The sequence below is a fragment of the Bombyx mandarina genome, chromosome 24 (assembly GCF_030267445.1).
Source record: "Bombyx mandarina strain Sakado chromosome 24, ASM3026744v2".
Lineage (NCBI taxonomy): Eukaryota > Metazoa > Arthropoda > Insecta > Lepidoptera > Bombycidae > Bombyx > Bombyx mandarina.
This window is the reverse complement of record NC_143230.1, coordinates 2,020,751-2,041,006: the sequence shown is the minus strand read 5'-3', so window position 1 is coordinate 2,041,006 and position 20,256 is coordinate 2,020,751. Positions and strand designations below refer to the sequence as shown.

The 20,256-nt window shown below is 38.1% G+C and overlaps 1 protein-coding gene across 1 annotated transcript in view; it reads left to right on the top strand.

The window, feature by feature from the left end:
• LOC114247866 (lachesin) overlaps nt 1–20,256 on the top strand; it is a 184,259-nt gene that overhangs the window by 21,813 nt on the left and 142,190 nt on the right. The window contains exon 2 of the mRNA XM_089737983.1: nt 4,631–4,814. Coding sequence (XP_089594109.1) covers nt 4,748–4,814 — 67 coding nt within the window. The 5' untranslated portion in view covers nt 4,631–4,747. The remainder of the gene's footprint in view (nt 1–4,630; nt 4,815–20,256) is intronic.

Below are 20,256 nucleotides of genomic sequence, written 5' to 3'. Positions count from 1 at the left end.
GAAGAAATGGATGGATTGCGTGATAAACGATATGGGTAAGAGGGGAGTGAGCGAAGAAATGGTATATGATAGAATAGTATGGAAGAAGAAAACATACGCCATTTGACATATTTTGATATTTTATTTTACATTGACATTTTAAGACTCAGTAAAACCCTTTAGATCTATTAAATCTGATACAAAATCAGTCGGACTCCAATGAAATTCTTACAACGAAACGTGACCAAAATACGTGACGCGTTCGTGATTTCGTGACAAAGTCACTCACTATATACGGTGTGTAATGTTTCAATTATACAAAACGCTACTAGCTAGTTCATGAAAAGTCACGTATTTTCTAAGAAATCTAACCAATTGGAGGAGAATGAGGTTCCTTGGCGTCATGATTTACATAATCGTAGTATGTACTTGCAAAATTTTTAAGGCTTTGAGAAAGACATCACTATCCTATTGTTAAATTGTTTATCTATTCTATTTTTTTAGCCGACTTCAAAAAATAATTTCAATTCGACTGTATTTTTTATGTATGTGTGTGTCAAACCTCAAAACTTTTGTTTGAGCCAAAAAGAAATTTTAATGATACTTTTTTTTTCAAAGCAAGTGCTCGTTTGGAAGCAAAACTTCTGTACGTACGCTTGACTTGGGGAGTAAGCTGGTGAATGCGTGACGAAAGCGTTACGAAAAATGTGATCGGGCGAGGCGTAGGGAAGTTGAGAGGGAGATATAAGTTAGTAGATAGAAAGAGAGAGAGGTGCGATCGCACATTTTCTTTCTTTCTCTCAAAGTCAGTTACATTTCGTATATCTAAGACACAGTGCAAGTCTGTATCGCACATACTCATATATGTATATAGTGTATGGAGCTAAGAAGTTGTGCTTCAGTCGTGTTGTTTAAAGCACACTCGTTTTTTTTTAAGTCGGTTTTTTTTTTTTTTTTTGCATTAAAACTCTGTGCACACAACGGGATTAGATTCAAATAGATAATGACATAATCAATATACATAATGAGCTCCGACAATAGCAAGGTCGATAACATTATCCGGATCAGTGAATAGATCAGTGATGTGAATCATTGAATCGATCATAGAAGGACGCGTTTCTATTATTTGCAAGAACCGATCTATTTTACGGTGAAATAGTGTTGCGTTTTCTGTTTGTTTCTATGTTTTTATTTTTTATTTTTTTTATTGCCTCTGTAGGCAGACGAGCATACGGCCCACCTGATGGTGGGTGATTATCGTCGTCCATGGACTTCAGCAATGCCAGGGGCAGAGCCAAGCCGCTGCCTACCGCTAAACTTTTACGGGTTATAAGGCTTAGAAAAAACATCACTATTTTATTGTTAAATTGTTTTAATTAGATTATATTCCTATTCCTATTGTTTATTAGATTATTTGAGATTTGCCTCCGTAAATGAAAATAGCAGGAGAAAACCTTAGTTTTGTTGCGATCTCAATCTATTGTTTGTTTAATTCGATTTTACTCTTTCCGAAGTTACAGTTAATGTGGTCTTTGTTAAGAGATAAGTTTATATTGTACTTATTAGACGGTAGCCAACAAAATATTGTAACGTCGACTAATAACTTTAGTCGTTGGTGAAAATGATCTTTTATTGCTTAGATCGGTGGACGAGGTCATAGCCCACCTGATGTTAAGTGGTTATTCGAGCCTATAGACATCCACAACATAAAACCTCGAGACGTGAGTTCTAAATCTCAGTTTTACCGAAACGCATTGATGCCTCTCCGCAAAAATAGGCAGGGTGGTGATGTTTCAATGGAAAATCGATGCCTGCGTGCATGGTTCAAACACTAGAACAGTCGTATCACTCGATATGAAGGTACCGGGCGTCTTATCCAGTAGGCCACGACGACTTGGTTGGATTTCAAATCTGTTAATGCACTACATCATCATCAGCTCTGGAACGTGCAATGCGGGACTAAAGCCTCGTCTAAGCTTCACCATAATGGCCAGTCGTGGTCTACATCCAGCGGATTCCACTCGTTTTTTTTCTCTCCTACCTATGCTGATAGCCTTGAGAGGCTATTTCACCTTAGCGTGTAGGTGAGCTCACGGCGCTCAAACTAGGAGTGTTGCTAACACTAGCCTTAACAAGAGCAGTGCTTCGCAGAATCTACCACCGGATAGGAACATGACCCACTGAGAAGATCCAGCGAGAAACTCAGTGGGCTGTGTCTGTGGGTTAATTTACTCGTCGAGCCCTTCGTCGCAAGCAACGGGTTCGACGAGGACGGTGACCGGTGGTTGAGGTACCTAAAAGCACCGTTAATGGTTCGGGAGGATCCGTAATTACGTGCTTAGGGTGACGTCGATAACTGTTACTAGTGAATAATAAACCCCGTACAAAAGCATGCTAAAAAATATATATTTCACTATCAAATCCGAATTCCCGTACGCTCGACAATAATGAGCGATCGAGAAACGATATATTTAATAAGGCAAACTTCAAAGGAACAGGAAGCCGAACCGGGCGCGTATCAATAAATTTTTAATAATCTATTTTTACTCTTACGTTCGTGTAAGTACGCGCTTCCTGTGTAACCTACCCGCTTAATCTGTTTAATTATAGAAACCTTATTGAGATTGATGAGTTGAAACCGATCTACGTGTAAGATTTAAGCCGTGAACGGATTCTTGGTTGTTGTTCTGTTGTTTCAAGTTTATCTTCAGTACGGCTCAATTGTCGGGGCGCAATGGATGATGCTGATCTAAGTGCTCACAGGTCAAGCTATGACGTCATGAGTTTTTGATACGTCAATGGTGGTACCAATGATGCTTGTGACGTCATATTGTTGTTAAACAAGCAAAGCGTATAATTAAAGGTTTAATAATGTCAAAAGACAACCACCGCCTTTATTGGGTTATAAAATTACAGTATTTTCGGCTTTCGGTTTTCGGCTTCGGTTTTCGCGAACAGTATTCACAATTTAAGCTACCCACGTTCCGTAAACTTTACAGTTTTCGTGGTCACGGACGACAGAAACAATATAGTGATGATAACGAATCGTAAAATTAGTTTTAATTGCGTCTACCTCTCGCGAATGTCAACGAAAGTTTAAAAAGTTTCAATAAAATATAATTCACGAGATTTATCGATTGGCATGCAAAAGTTTAGATTAACACACAGAGTATTTATAATTTATAATCTGTATTTATTGTAATCTTCATCTATATCGTTCCCTCACTACTGAGGATCGCGACAACATGTGACGTTCTTCCACTGTGTTCGATCACGAGTGTCATGGACAGCATGGTACAGACCACCACCAAGTGCTTCTCTTACTAGATTTGACCATCTGGCTGATGTTCTGACCACAGCATGCTTGCCCTCTATGCGACCCGCAATTACGAGCTTCTTTAATTCATGTCTGGGAGACCGCATGAAGTGTCCGAAGAAGCTCGTAACACGTTCCCGACAAATGGAAGAGAGCCTTTTTCGAATGTTTAACTCCCTTAGAATGGACTCGAAAATTAAAACAAATATTGCGGAAAAAAAAACTAATATCCTTCTATACGGCACGTGACAGCCCTATTAGGGGCGTGACAGAAAGCCACGTAGAGCCGATAGAGCACGGGTGAACTGACCCTTATTGCAAGATAATATTATCTAAGAAAGTAGCGTTCTTTTATGTTTTAGACACGTTTCAATTGTAAGTGTATTTGTGCTGTAAAAACTAATAATTTAGAACTCATATTACAAGGTTTACGTTGTTGATGCCTATGAGCTCCGGTGTCTACTTAACACCAGGCTGTCGTACGATGACTTCAAACATTTGATTGCTTCTCGAAAGAAATAGACAAAACTATGTTAAATATCCGTACCATCTCAGTACGTCGTGGCCTAAAGGATAAGACGTCCGGTGCATTCGTGTCTAGCGATGCACCCATGTTCGAATCCCGCAGGCGGGTACCAATTTTTCTAATGATAAAGTGCTTAAGTTCACGATTGACTTCCACGGTGAAAGAATAACATCGTGTAATAAAAACCAAACCCGAAAAATTTTAATTTGCGTAATTACCAGTATTTCTTAATCAATTCTTTATGACCATTAAAGTACTATGAACCGCTCCGAAGATGAAAAAACGTACGATTTAATTTTAATATTATATATATATTTTTGTGTGAAACTGAACGTGTCTAATCTACATTAAAAAGTTTACGTAATAATTATTTTTAAATGCCAAATAAATTAAAAATGTATTTATGGTGTTAAGAGAATTAAAAATGTGTCTTTCCCAATTTAATAGTTAACTTTTTAATGTACAAATTTCTTTGCGTCTTTGGATCACAGATTTTTTTTTTTTATTGTGATTTAAATTTGTTATTTTTTTTTGTTGCGATCGTATGAAGGTCTTCTCTTACATAATAAGCATTATGCATTTTAATTGTGCTTTTCTGTATAAGAATCAGATCTGTGTAAGAATTCGACAATTCAACTTTACAATACTTACAAAGTGCTGATGTTTAAAATAAATTATTCACGCTGTTCACTTCAATTCTTAATAGTATAAAACCAAGTGCCGATTTAAGCACTTTTCAAATTGGTCAGACACAGTCTCATGCGCATTCGTCACCTGTCAGTTATTAATTTATCTATTTTTATTCACAGATCTATCGAGAAGTGCCTAAACTAACCAACGAAGATTAAAAGTGCCTTGTGTGAAAGTGTAGAATCAGTGTATTTTATAATAAAATTTTTCGAGTGCTTATTCTGTGAAATATCAAGATGGAAGTAAGGAGATTGGCGATGTTCATAATGTTTTTGGAGCTAGCGGCGATGTCACAATGTTCAGGTAAGTTTTGGTTATATCATACAATAATATTAAGGCCGTCTCATATCTATACTAATATATAAATCTACAGTGGTGTTTACGGATGTTCTGTTATAACTACTGAACCATGCATCCGATTGACTTGAAACTTGATATCCATGTAGAAAATTCATGTACTTAATGGATAGCCTAATATTTATGTATGAGTCTTGGACTCCTTAATAATAATGACAATAAATAATAATGTTAATTTTAAATGCCCAGCGAAGCGGGCGAGTACGGCTGGTCTCAAATATAGGTGGAGATAATCGCCTATTAATGTTTATAAGCTCCGGTAAAAACTTACTACTAGGTGAACTATAGTGTCTGGTCACCTACTTTCTTCATCGTTCCCTCACTGCTGAGGATCGTGACCACATCTGACTTTCCTCCATAGTGTGCCATCATGGGTGGCATGGACCACACGATACAAATTACATTCAACCGCTTTCTTATCCAGATCTGACCATCTTTTTTTTTTAATGCTTAGATGGGTGGAAGAACTCACAGCCCACCTGATGTTAAGTGGTTACTGGAGCCCATAGACATCTACATCGTAAAAGCGCCACCCACCTTGAGATATAAGTTCTAAGGTCTCAGTATAGTTACAACGGCTGCCCCACCCTTCAAACCGAAAAGCATTGCTGCTTCATGGCAGAAATAGGCAGGGAGGTGGTATCTACCCGCGCGGACTCACAAGAGGTCCTACCACCAAATCTGGCTGGTGTTCTGCCCAGGGCGCGCTTGCCCTCTATGCGACCCAAAATTATGAGCTTCTCTAATTAATGTCTGGGAGACCGCATGATGTGTCCAAAGAAGTTTGTAACACGTCCTTGGCATATGGCCGAGACCTTTTTTTGGATGTTTGGCTCTATTAAAAGCACCTATAACAGTTACTAAAAAAAAGCCTTTCTGTTCCAATTTTGAGACGTTCTTAGAATATTTATTATTTAACGGTTGCCAGTGCTCAAATAACCTTCAAAAAAAACACCTACGAATCTTCCACGTCCAGACTACGGCCGTACCGTCTAGATTCTTAAATTAGCCACCCAGAGTTTATTATTCACAGCTTATTTTCTAGACTTCCAGACACTGTTTAGATAGATTAATTTCGTACTGTTTACATTAAAATATCTGGAAAGTTCGTGAGTCATTTGCTAAAAGAGAAAATTGCATATCCCGGAAGCAATTTCTGCAGAAAAACAGTCTTCTTGCTTTTTTTTATTACTTAGATGGGTGGACGCGCTCACATCCCACCTGGTTCAAGTGGCTACTGGAGCCCATAGACATCTACAACGTAAATGCGCCACCCATCTTGCGATATAAGTTCTAAGGTCTCAGTATAGTTACAACGGCTGCCCCACCCTTCAAACCGAAACGCATTGCTGCTTCACGGCAGAAATAGGCGGTGTGGTGGTACCTACCCGTGCGGACTCACAAGAGCTATTTTGGCTTATATTTGAAACGCACTAACACTTTGAATATTGCAATTGATCTTATTATGAAACCAAAAACGAGATTGAAAAATTGTAGGTTATTGTGATGGGTGTGGATTACAATATTGTTTTTCATAGTTTAATTTGAAGTAATACAATCAGTGCAATAAGGTATCAAAATACAGATATTAATTTTAAAACTAGCCGCCTGCCACTGCTTTTTGCATTGTCGTCGGGTGTTTGAGCCTTGATTTGGATACATTATCTCAAATATATTAAGTGTATAATCTATGTACATTATTACACATTTCAACTTAAGAGACACTAAAATAATAAAATACAACAATTGACATATCTTGACAGTTCGCATTCCCGCCAAAAAGTTCTACCTACAGATAATCACTGTGTATACTGTACACTAGAGGTGTAGATTAATAAGTAAACAGAGAGAACAAACCTTGTGTGACGCATTGAGATCAGTAACCTGTTTTTTTCTTGACAATATTGACTGGATCTGACCTTGAGAATTCGAGTCCAAACAGAATAATTGTCATTTCTAGTTATTTTAAAACCTTAAATAATTTAATTAAGTATTCAACTATTTTTAACAAAATAGGAATAATTGATTTTTTTAAAGTTAATTTTTTTACTTTATACTTCAGAGATTTTTATTTCATTACTTTTAAATGCATGTAACGCATAATCTGTTTTGAGTCAACATAACAATAAATAAGATATTCTGTAAATTTAGAGGTTGTTATTAAGCCTTTGTTATTAATAATTTTTTCTAATCACGTTCGCTGCCTAGGGTGCATAACACTTTTAGCCGGTCAGATTATAAAAGGGATCTAGATTCTCGTGACGATAAAATCTAGATATTTTTCCCACGTAGGCAGTGAAATGATCGATCGGTGAACCTAGAAACGATATCTTATCGAATGTTTTTAAACGAGAAATGTGTATAGCAAATTGGGTCGAAATTTCTTCTATTTTAATCTCTGTGGTTCGAGACCAGCATAGTGTCATTGTGATCATTTATGGCAAGGAAAAAAAAGAAACGGTGATACTTTAAACTAGAAATAAACTGACGAAGAAAACTTAAAGATTATCAAGTTAGTAACAATATTTCCATTCATTTCTGGAAATGCGACATAAAACAATTATATTTTCGTCGTTTTAGATCAATCATTTAAAGAAATCGCTTAATTCGATATCCGACTTTATGGCTCTAATTACGTAATCTATACATCTGATTCTGATGCAACGGGTGTGCAATGGCAATGCCCTCTAACAATGGCCGTCATAGCTTGTCAAACTTCGCTTGACGGGCTGTCAGTTTGACACCTGTCACGTTGCGGTTAGGAAGTTGAAATTCGACTTAAACGTTCCGTTATATTTTTGGTTGTGTATTCAACACATTCTAACTTTGTGGTTTTATATCCACAATTATCTCGAGGTATGTTTATTATAGTTTATTTAAACTAGTCGGCAACGGTCCATTTTTGTATAATTGGAATCGCAGTCCGTGAACTTCGTTTTAAGGTATAAACAAGTTTCGTCAGATCAGTCTTTAGCGTTGCTTGGATTGGTCAATAAGCTCACGGCCCACCTGATTATAAGTTTACCTGGTTACCGGGTCTCGGAGATATAACTAAGTGAATGACTATCAATGATTGGTAATATAATAAATATAAATATAAGGTTCATCTGAGTGCTTCATATTGCAGTTTTAGAATTGATGTGGCTTAATCCAAAATTCTTGTTTTTTTTGGTAAACGCCAAAAATGTAATTGAACAATTGTAATTTTTCAGTTTTGATTTTAATACTTTTAGCCTTAAAGCGATTTAAAAGAGACGAAAAGTGTATCTACTTTATTCTCTTTTAACTAAAATGTAAGTTTCAATTTTAATTTAAAAAAAATCGTAATATATTAATATTGTCTCAAATTTTTTAGTAAAGTGACTTAAATTGTAAAGGTGCGATATGATAGCTGTCAAAATATAAGTAAAATTCATAGTGAGTCAAAATGAAAAGGCTATTTGGCTCGTTAATGTTCTATTCGGAGAAATTTGGCGGCTCTCCCCTCTTCAAGCTCAATTCGCAGAACTCGTCCAATTCGTTAGTACATTGTTTAAGTAGATTAGCGTCTGCTGTTTACCTTGGATTACATAATAAAATGAGATTTTTAGATGTGGTATTTTACAGTTAAATCGTTTGTTGAATTAATTCGATAGGTATTCATTTCAGTTTTGTGCGGCGTTATAGGTTCGTAAAATATATGACCAATTTTTTTTTTGCTTAGATGGTTGGAGCGCATAGACATCTACGACGTAAATGCGCCAACCACCTTGAGATATAAGTTCTAAGGTCTCAAGTATAGTTAAACGGCTGCCCCACCCTTCAAACCGAAACGCATTACTGCTTCACTGCAGAAATAGGCAGGATGGTGGTACCTACCCGCGTTGACTCACAAGAGGTCCTACCACCGGTAAATGTACCAGTAACCTATTTTTAGTTGAGACAAAAAATCAAAGAGAAAAATGCTAATGGGCTGTGTGAGAAATTACCACAAAACGCTATCTATATAGGATTCATGATATTGTATCAGATAATACACCGTTGTGAACTAAAATTCGTGTCAAAATCCTTCCTTAAAAATTCCAATGCGAAAACACCTAAATTGCAGAGTTTTAAAATCAATTGGATCAATGCGAGGGCAGTGCTGGCGTCTACTGGCGACGATAACCACTCACCGTCTGGTCACAAAGGCCATAGAAAAACATGTTTCAATAAACACATAGATGAAGAGTTAGTTAGTATCAACTTGCGCCACTTTGAGAAGACGGCACGACATGAGAACCCTCTTGTCGTGGTCGCTGGAAATTACAAACCCGATCCTGTAGACCGAATGGTAAATAGTCGACATCGACCAAAACACGTCATTACGGATCCTCCCGATCTATTAACGGTGCTTTTAGGTACCACAAGCACCGGTCACCGTCCTCGTCAAGCCCGTCACTTGCGACGAAGGGCTCGACGAGCGAACTAACCCAAAGACACAGCCCATTGAGTTTCTCGCTGGATCTTCTCAGCGGGTCGCGTTTTCGATCCGGTGGTAGATTCTGCGAAGCACTGCTCTTGCTAGGGTCAGTGTTAGCAACACTCCGATTTGAGCCCCGTGAGCTCACCTACATGTAAGGGCGAAGCTGAAATAGCTTCTCAAGGCTATCAGAATTGGTAGGAAAAAAAGTATCAATTAATGCGGTCAAATACGGTGGACTGATCAAATTAAAACAGCAGTGGGAGGTCCCTTAAATGAGTGCAGTAGAAAGGCCTCGAGTAGGGAGAGATGGCGGGACATCGTGAGACACATCAAGTCTGCCTCCTCCAACATTACATGACGATCACGACCACTATGTCAAGAGTGACACGATTGAGAAGAGGAAGCAAAAGAATCTGTAATGGAATTGTAAATATTAAGCTGGCAAGATTTTTAATATTATGGATAGTTGTTTTGACGAGTGTACCATTACTGACACTTATTACGTTTCCTCTCGAGTATGCGTAACGAGGTATTACAATGTTTTATCAGTCACGCCTTATCTCGGACATTGCGTAAGATACGACGAGTGCCCCTCTTTATCAAAATCTGGGAGCGAAAAATCACTTTTACTTAAAAACGGCACAGCATGAAGTGGATACGCGAAGTCTTAATAGTTGCTTCGTTCTGAATATTGGAATTAAGCGCCAAAGGACTCAAGATTTGGCCAATTGCTTATCTGTTAATCGGGTTTTTAAAACCAAACACTGAGCCTAGGTTGGCCTTATTGTATTAGGCTTCTCCTCGAATTATTGGATTTTTTTTTGATACTATACCATCAAGATATAATGGACTTACCAAATAGCCTACTGCTGCTTGTCAATTTGCAATAGCCGCCGGTTAAAATCTTGCAATTACTGACTATCTGTGCTTCAACATGAAGTTTGATTTCGAATGCTATATTCGTTTCTTTGGACAACGGGTCATTGAACCTTTAGCTTTTATTGTTTTTTGATTAATTTAAGATCATTTCACATTATTCTACATCTTCACAGAGAATAGCCTAGACTTCTTACGTATCTACTAAGGCAGCCTCCTCTGTCGGAGTTTTCAAATCGTAATCAGCAATAAATACTATTTCGCAATGTAAACAAGTTTTCTGACATTAAAGTGTTGTTCAGTAATTACTCGTACAACGTGTTTCACAAGATTCTTCGGTTTGAGGAATGCATTTTCCAAGATGCGCGTCGTCTTAATTTTATTGATGATGTTTTTTAAATGACTTCGTAAAAAAACTAGGAAGCTCTCAATTCAACTGTATCTTTATTTGTGTGTTAACAACTCAAATATATTTTTCTAGGTGAACCGATTTTGATGATTCTTGATGGCTTTATCAAAATCAGACCTGTAGTGGCGTCATTATCTCTAAAAATGCATATTATTAATTTACTTCCAATACATTTACATGCGACTTCACTGAATTCGAGTTTCTGACTGAATTGCATATACGGATCGCGCGAGGTCATGACCAACCTGATGTTAAGTGGTAACTCGAGCCTTCAGATAAATGCCTCCACCCTTTTTTCAGTCAGGGGGTCGAGCCTCCTAAGAAGTGTCCGCGGCTAGCTAAACGCAACCCGTTCTTTTTCTACCATAGCCGAATCCTGATACCGATAAAGAAGTTTGTCAGTCTATGGCGAAGCTGTCATCGGAACCCCGGAAAGTAAGCGCTTTGTCATTTTTACGTGGTATGACATTGTCTGCCCTTCAAGACTCTAGCGAATAATAATAATCTATATATTAATACGTGAAGCAAAAACTTTGTATCCCTTTTTACGAAAATTGCGCGGACGGAGGAGTATGAAATTTTCCACACTTATAGAGAATATAGAGAAGAAGTGCACAATGCTAATCTTTTTTCTAAATAATGCATAAAAGATACATTAAATCAATAAAGAAAACATTACACACACTACATACCATGTATTTGACGCACACACGCATGCATACTATTTACTGTCAAACTTTTGTCAACAAACGTCTGTTGTCAAATAGAGAATAGATTAAATACTGTTTGTCTTTGTTAATATTTTTTAGTGTAGTCTTGTCGAAATTTGTGATTATAGAAGTATAAAATACAATCATAATAGTGTACAAACTTACAATTCCAATTAATTATAGTCGAATTTCGACAACTGCGGGACCTCTAGTAATAATAAAAGCCTTTATTCAGACGCAAAAAGGATATTTACAAATAATAAACTTAAATTAACGACTCTGCCGAGTCGATGATGGCATCGACAACTTGGTTTGTTTGCCTTACTTTGGCAAAGGCCTCTTCTATTTCTTTCCGCTCTAGCGAATAGTGTTGTGTCAAATAATGAAAAAGTAACTAAACTAAATTAGTCAGTCTAAAATAGTACTACAATTTATTACCATTGAAGTGAGAATTGCTTTTTTTTTTGCCTTAAAAATAGTAAATAATGTTACGTACATACTTGTATACATTATTATTAAGTATGTTATGAAGATGTGTACGTGCCTGAACGCGGAAGATGGAAGATTAAAATGTTATCACCAATTTTGTAATGCACGATAACACTATACAGTATTACCATTGGTTTTAGAATTGAAATCGTTTAGTTCGAGTTACGATCGAATTAAACTCGATGGAAGCGCGGGTGGTTTTAATTTTTTTTATATAGGTACTCAACTTAGCTTAGTTGATTATTACTAAATATATATAAAACATTTCATTACTAATAAGATGCATGTGTGCTTATGAAAAATGTATGGAAAAACATCTTAAGACTGAAGCTCATGGGTGATGGTGGTCACGACCCTCAGACATGAGGAACACGATTCGAGGAGGAGGAGGAGTGCTTATGAAAATCGATAAAGACAATTTGTACCGAATAAGCTTATTTAAATACTGAGAATAAGGTAATAGGATCAGATTGTTTCGTTTTATTACTGTTTATGACGAAAAATGATTATTGAGGATTTGACAACTTTAAGACAACAGCCATAGGTTTATTTTGTAATTTTCTTCAAATATTGACTCGTTTTAAAAGCAGCGTTTTTTTTTTATCCCTACGCAATATTTGGTAGCCTAAAGGGCCTGCCGACCGTGAGGGATGGTGGTCGTGGTGCTGACGACCGCCGGTCCGGCGTCCCGAGGGGGAGGGTGATGGGAGAGATGTGCTCCGCACTAAACGCTTCACTCTCCCCCCTTTGCGTTTTCATGAGTTTTGTCTCATGCGAGGCTCGGCCGTGGGTAGTTAAGCGACAGGAGATTTTAGTCGGTTCCACTCCAACATACCTCCCCCACCATTCCCAGTGGAAGGTAGGAGACCGGCGATTTCCTCCTGATTAAAAAAAAAGCCTAAAGGGCCATTCCAACTACGTTCAAACAGCTAGGTCAGCTCACCTGAGAGAATTTTCAGACTAGTCCAACAAGAGCAGTGCCATGCTGAATCTACCACTGGATCTCATTGGAGAAGCTCCGTTGGTTTGGATCTGTGGGTTAGGTTGCACGTCGAATATCTTGCGACACGCGACAAGTTACGACGAGAACGGTGACAAGGAATAGCTGTATCACTACATAGTATAAAACAAAGTCGTTTTCTCTGTCCCTATATCTGTCTGTCCCTATGTATGCTTATATCTTTAAAAGTACTTAACGGATTTTGATGCGATTTTTTTTAATAGATAGAGTGATTGAAGAGGAAGGTTTACATGTATAATAATATCCATTAAATAGTGGAGAAATCAATAATAAATTACAGTTTCCGAAGCGAAGCAAGGGCGGGTCGCTAGTAATGAATATTTAATTCTTTTCTTTTCCACAAGTCTTAATAAGTAAGGTGGTAAGGAGGAAAATTATTTGATCATCTAAAAAAAAGAATCTGAAAGCGATTACGAAGCAAGAGAAACTCACGAATTTCTCACGAAACCAATAATGATGTAGCGTGTGCAAATCGTAAACCGATAGTAAATATAGTACGGATGAAAAGTTTCAAAACCGCTAGTAGGTCACGTTTGAACACACAAGAAAGCGTAAACATTGCAACAAGCCCGCTGACTTTTTAATGAGCTTCCGAAAAGAAAGCCTTTGTTTGACTTTTCGTTAGTTAAAGTTTCCTCATTAAATTTGCGCTTTTAAGAACGACTCGGGAAAAGAGTTGTTTTATTTAAGAGAGTATTTAAATTTCCGAATCGTTTGACGTAGGTACACAGCGCTCACGGCTCACTTGATATTAAGCGGTTATTGGAGATCTTAAGAATCAGGACATATATTGTATGACTAGAAATCGCGATCACTTTAAATGACATTTATTGCTTAAACAAGCTTACCGCGCACCCGGTATCAAGCAGCTGCTAGACATATAGACATCAATAACGTAGATGCTGATATCCATCTCAAGAATTCGGTTCTAAGCCTCATTTGTCCAGGCGGGCTTCGGATAGCCTGCCGACCGAGAGGGCTGGTGGTCGACGACCGCCGGTCCGGCGTCCCGAGGGGGAGGGTGATGGGAGAGATGTGCTCCGCACTAAACGCTTCCCTTTCCCCCCTTTTGCCTTTTCATGAGTTCTGTCTCATGCGAGGTTCGAACGTGGGTTGTTGAGCGACAGGAGGTTTTTAGTCGGTTCGAATCCGACATGCCCCGCCCTCCATCCCCAGTGGATTCAATCGTGGACATTTATTAAGAACGTATTCCATTACAAAAATTGGTACCATCTCAGTATAACCTACCACCACCCTAAAACTAAAAAACAGCTTTCGACTCACAGAGCAGTAAGCTCTACACAAAACACCATCGAAAGTGTCCCGCGTCAATTCGCGATTCGGACAGTTTTATGCAATCATAATTAAACAAAAATGAAAAAGAAAAATCCCTGTACAACATAACAACATCTCTCCAAGTATACGCCATCGTAATTGAATTGAAAATAAAAGATTTATCGCATTAATAAAACGCTATTAATCTTCTGGGAGCGGCAGTGGCGGACGCCGCGTTCGCTGTCTTGGCGTTATTAATTGGCGCTTGACAGGAATCATTAGTGGATCACTGTTTTCGCAAAACCGACGTTAAGAGCGCCTCAGTATTAAGGTATCATCGTCATCATCATAGACGACTGGTGGTAGGACGTCTTGTAGCCCGCATGGGTAGGTACCACCGCCCTGCCTATTTCTGCCGTGAAGCAATAATGCGTTTCGGTTTGAAGGGTGGGGCAGCCGTTGTAACTATACTTGAGACCTAAGAACTTATATCTCAAGGTGGGTGGCGCATTTACGTTGTAGATGTCTATGGGCTCCAGCAACCACTGAACACTAGGTGGGCTGTGAGCTCGTCTACCCATCTAAGCAATAAAAAAAGTCGGTTACTTTTGGCAGAGCAGTTGTGGTCATGTGGAATCATTGTTTATTAAAGCCTTGACAGCTGTTCTCTATAGTTCGCGAACTGAGGCTTGGCGCACGCACTGGTTAAGTGGGGTTTTGGTAAGGATTTTCACTTGATCAATCCAGCGCATGGGGCTTCGTCCACGAGGTCTTTTAGCGTCTACCGTGAACAAAAAGTTTCTCGATAGACTCTGCTGGCCGTCGCGATACGTGTCCAAAATATCGGAAATTCCTGGAAAATCTTCGAAAAACCGATTGTTCTGGATCTCTCAATGAGCTCACATGAGTATATCAACCCACAGACACAGCACACTGAGTTTCTCGCCGGATCTTTTTTGCCACGTACCATCCGGCTTTGGAATGAGCTCCGCTCCACGGTGTTTCCCGAGCGCTATGACATGTCCTTCTTCAAACGAGGCTTGTGGAGAGTATTAAGCGCTAGACAGCGGCTTGGCTCTGCCCCTGGCATTGCTGAAGTCCATGGGCGACGGTAACCACTCACCATCAGGTGGGCCGTATGCTCGTCTGCCTACAAGGGCAATAAAAAAAATTCTTCTCAGTGGGTCACGATTTAGTGAAGCATTGCTCTTGCTAGGGCTAGTGTTAGCAAATTTGCCAGGCTAAGCCCCGTGAGCTCGGCTACTTGCTCAGTGAAACTATTATGACCCCTAGAGGCTACCTATGCTAGGTAGGCAAAAAAATTATCTGATATATATTTTTTTTTTATAGTTACAACGGCTGCCCCACCCTTCATAACGAAACTCATTACTGCTTCACGGCAGAAAGAGGCGGGGTGATTGTACCTATCCGCGCGGATTCACAAGTGGTCCTACACCACCCCCAGTAAATAATTAATTAATATTGATAAATAAACGAAAAATCTACAATGTGAGGTCGAATAAAAAAAAAATCACACACTTATCTACCAGCGTAACACGTTCAGATCAATTCGCATAATGAAACCGCTGCCGAAAACATAAATCACTTCAGAGAAACAAATTGAAAAACAAAAATGAAATCAGAAATGAGAGTAATATGCAAAATAAGTTCAAAAAGAATCGGCTCGAAGGAAATAAATCTTTATTGCTCAAGTCGTAGGTGTCAAAAACGTTTAAAGCTCAAGTGATTTGCTGAAGCTGCTCTCACAGTGGTCTTGTTTTGCAAATTCCGAGCTTAATTCGTGTTGAGACGATCACTGCGTTAGTTTTGCTGGTTGATTTGTTTCTGTGAGTCATACATACGCAATGTATTTTTTTTAATTAAAGTAACATAATTATGCTATTGGAACCCGAATGCCACATCTAGTTTTTCGTAAACGGCTCTGGATTTTTATATTTCAAGGCATTTTAATCTAGAAATTCGATCAATTACTCAACGATTTTTATTATCTATATATATAAAAATTAATTGTTGTTCGTTAGTCTCGCTAAAACTCGAGAACGGCTGGACCGATTTGGCTAATTTTGGTCTTGAATTATTCGTGGAAGTCCAGAGAAGGTTTAAAAGGTGAAAAATATGAAAATGCTCGGAATTAAATAAAAATAATAACTTTTGTTTTTCCCTTGATGTTTTTTTTTATACAAAAGCTTAGGTCTTTTATTTATCGATTGAGGCACTACGAAGTCTGCTGGGTCAGCTACTTTTAAATATATTGCAGGTCGTTATAAAAACATAAAGAAAAGAGAATTATTAATTGCATCTTCTTTTATCTCCTTGATGTTATCCTTATCTTTTATCCACCCTTTACTGGTGTGGTTTTTTTGATACTACGAAATCTAACAAATAATGATATATCAAATTAGTGTAGCTTGCTTATGTGAGCGCCGTTTTGGCGATTAAGATTTTTATTTCTCTATATTATTCTATAATTTAATAAACAAACAAACGTTAGTTCTCTAGGCATTTAACACACTGGCCCACGGACCGCTGTCGACAGATATATCTAAATCGGTGCTGCCACTAACATAAGAAATATTCGACATCCCCTCAACTTGAATTGACGCAAATCTAAATATATTTCCCCCTTCGCGCTCTTCGGAGTATGGGGTATGATTGATTTGTACATTTTTTTACTGGACTGCAACATTTAAACATGCGATTTAATACAACCCTTTGGCTAATAAGGTGTAATTTTCATCTCAACGTTAATAAAAATTCGTGGTTTGGAAGATGTTTTAAAATGTTTAACTTCTTTCTTTTTTATTGCTTAGATGGGTGGACGAGCTCACAGCCCACTCGGTGTTACTGGAGCCCATAGACATCTACGACGTAAATGCGCCACCCACCTTGAGATATAAGTTCTAAGGTCTCAAAGTATAGTTACAACGGCTGCCCCACCCTTCAAACCGAAGCGCATTTCTGCTTCACGGCAGAAATAGGCAGGGTGGTACCTACCCGCGCGGACTCACTAGAGTCCTACCACCAGTAATTACGCAAATTAAAATTTACGGGTTTGATTTTTATTAAACGATGTTACTCCTTCACCGTGGAAGTCAACCGTGAACATTTGTTGAGTACGTATTTCATTAGAAAAATTGGTACCCGCCTGGGATTCGAACACCCCGTTTTATTTTTGTGACAGAACTTATGGCAGGACTAGGTATGGACTTCAGCTTTTTTTTTCCTCATCTTATCGCCGGTAGGACCGAGAGGCGATAAGGTGAGGATGAGGCGATATCTTGGTTTGTTAGACGAGCTTGCGGCTTTATACCTGAAAGAATTTGCTAACCCTAGCTAGAGCAATGCTTCACTGAATCTACCATAGGATCGGAAACGCGATACGCTGAGAAGACCCGACGAGAAGCTTAGTTGGTCCTGTCTGTGGTACACTAAATTAAGCTATAAACTTAAATCGGGTAAGAGATGAACTCAGTTTTGTCCAAAAATAATTGGTTATCGTACAAAAAAATAATTTGTACGATAAAATTTTTATTTTTTTATTTTTAAATTTTCAACAATTTTTTTTTTTAATTCTTTCAACTTTATGATTTCTTGGTATTTTTTTGTATTTCACATATTTTTGTAGAGAATGAAAGCTATTGAAGTCTTCTTTTTTTTGTAAAGTGCAAATGTTATTGAGATGAGTTTTATAAACGTGGACTTGGCGCAATTTTTTACAGTGAAACTGTTTTTGTTCGGATTTCCGATATCTGACAACAGATGGCGTTGTACTTCTCGAGCGTTCTAGATGCTACTAGATCCTTCGATATTCGTTCGACTATTCGGCGATATATGACGTTACTCTTACCGGCGTTACAATATCTTGAGGTCAAAGTCCGTATTCTATTGTGTTGTGTCGTACTTTAGGCCCTTCGTTTTCTGTATAATTTAATTTGAAGAATGAAACATCCAATGATTAATTATAGAGAGGAAGGTTATTTACGTAATCACACCTTGACGGGAAAAAAAACGTTCAAACCACACCAGCTGCGTGTTGCAGACTAAACAATCTTCCCGACATAACGAGAGACGACCGGTTAAGGAATAAATTAAGCTTTATTATGTAAACATTCGATTTGAAGGACCAGTTTGTGTTGAACTACTAACTGAAGAAAAAAAAAACAATATGGCGGTTAAAGGTTTTTTTTTATAAAATTTTCTTTTTATAATTAAAATTACTTTTACGGTTTTGTTTCGCGTCATTGTTACTGTATTCGTTTCGTTTATCGAATACAGTTTTCGTATTCACAGATGACTGTGGTAGCTTTCATGAACATTTTAATGTTGTGTTTAATTACTCTCAATTTTCCTACAAAAAAAAAATATCTTTTACATTTTATATTTCATGAATTTATCGAAATTAATAAGCGAGAAAACGCAAGGTGAAACTGTTTTTTTGTTGTAAATATGTCTACAATTCGTGAAAACCGAAGAACGATTCTGTATACTTCATACGTTGACGTGTAATGCGGTGAGCGATTTTGAATGAGTTATTTTGCTATAAGTTCATTTTGAGATCTTAATAGGAAGTCACAAAAATTGTGCATTTCTAAAATGAAAAATTACATATTATGCAACATTATTATTAGTTAATTTGTTAAAATATTATCTGCTTTAGACGTCCGAACCGTAAAATACCACATTATATCTTTATAATAAATCGATTTCATGTTCAAAATCAGAACATTGCGTTCAACAATAATTAAGTAATTGCAAACAATTTATTCCTGGTACATTGGGAGCCATTTCATCGGCTGATAGCATCGCTATTGAAATTTTTTTTTTTTTTTTTTTTTTTATCTCACCAATGAAAACAATTAAGTTTTCAACCTAAAGTCTCGAAGTGGATTCCAGTATTTTCTTTTATGTCAATTGGTTCTGTGTGCTCAGTGCGAGTTTTTTAACGTCCTCGATCGCGTAAGAGTTAACTCAAATTTGTATGGAGTTACAACAGCGCCCCTATCGGCAAACGAAGGGAAACGTAAAGTTAAAAAACTCGCACTAAGCACACTCGTATCTACTTAAAACAGATAAGGAAATTCGGCATTAACTTCAAAGTTAACGAATTCCCAATAATGTTTGTTATACAAAAGCCGGATCAGCTAACTATACAGCGGTATCATTATACACTGGTTCTCCATAACACGTGCGTCGTCGCGGGGGTGGCAAAGCGTACCGAGCCTTGACGAATCGATTTATGCCGTATGATTTATGCCCCTTAGAAACACAATGAATGTATTAACGTATCAGAGGGTTGGTAGTGGAGGGTTCTGTCGTAGACGCCAAAATACTTAGTTGCTCATTGAGTTTCTCGCGCGATCTTCTCGGTGGATCGCGATTCCGATCCGGTGGTAGATTCAGCGAAGAACTGCTCTTGCTAGGGCTGGTGTTAGTAAGCTCTCTCAGGCTGAGCCCGTGAGCTCATCTACCCGTCTGGGCGTAACTGAAATAGGCTACCAGCGAATTGGTAGGAAAAAAAATGATTTAGATTTGAGATCTCAGCAAAATGCGTGCCTAATCGATTGATTTCGGAAGTCGTCGTGGCCTAAAGGACAAGACGTCCGGTGCATTCGTATGTAGCGATTCACCGGTGTTCGAATCCCGCAGGCGGGTACCAATTTTTCTAATGAAATACGTACTTAATAAATGTTCACGATTGACTTCCACGGTGAAGGAATAACATCGTGTAATAAAAATCAAACCCGCAAAAATTATAATTTGCGAAATTACTGGTGGTAGGACCTCTTGTGAGCCCGCACGGGTAGGTACCACCGCCCTGCCTATTTCTGCCGTGAAGCAGTAATGCGTTTCGGTTTGAAGGGTGGGCCAGCCGTTGTAACTATACTGAGACCTTAGAACTTATATCTCGAGGTGGGTGGCGCATTTACGTTATAGATGTCTATGGGCTCCAGTAACCACTTAACACCAGGTGGGCTGCGAGCTCGTCCACCCATCTAAGCAATAAATAAATAAATAAATCGTTATAAACAAATATACGTTAGAGAAAAGCATCGTGTTATAGAATCTAATGTTTTTTCTTAAAAGTAACATCTTATCTCCATATTACCATTGTTTGGCTACTAATCAATATTAAGCATGCACAG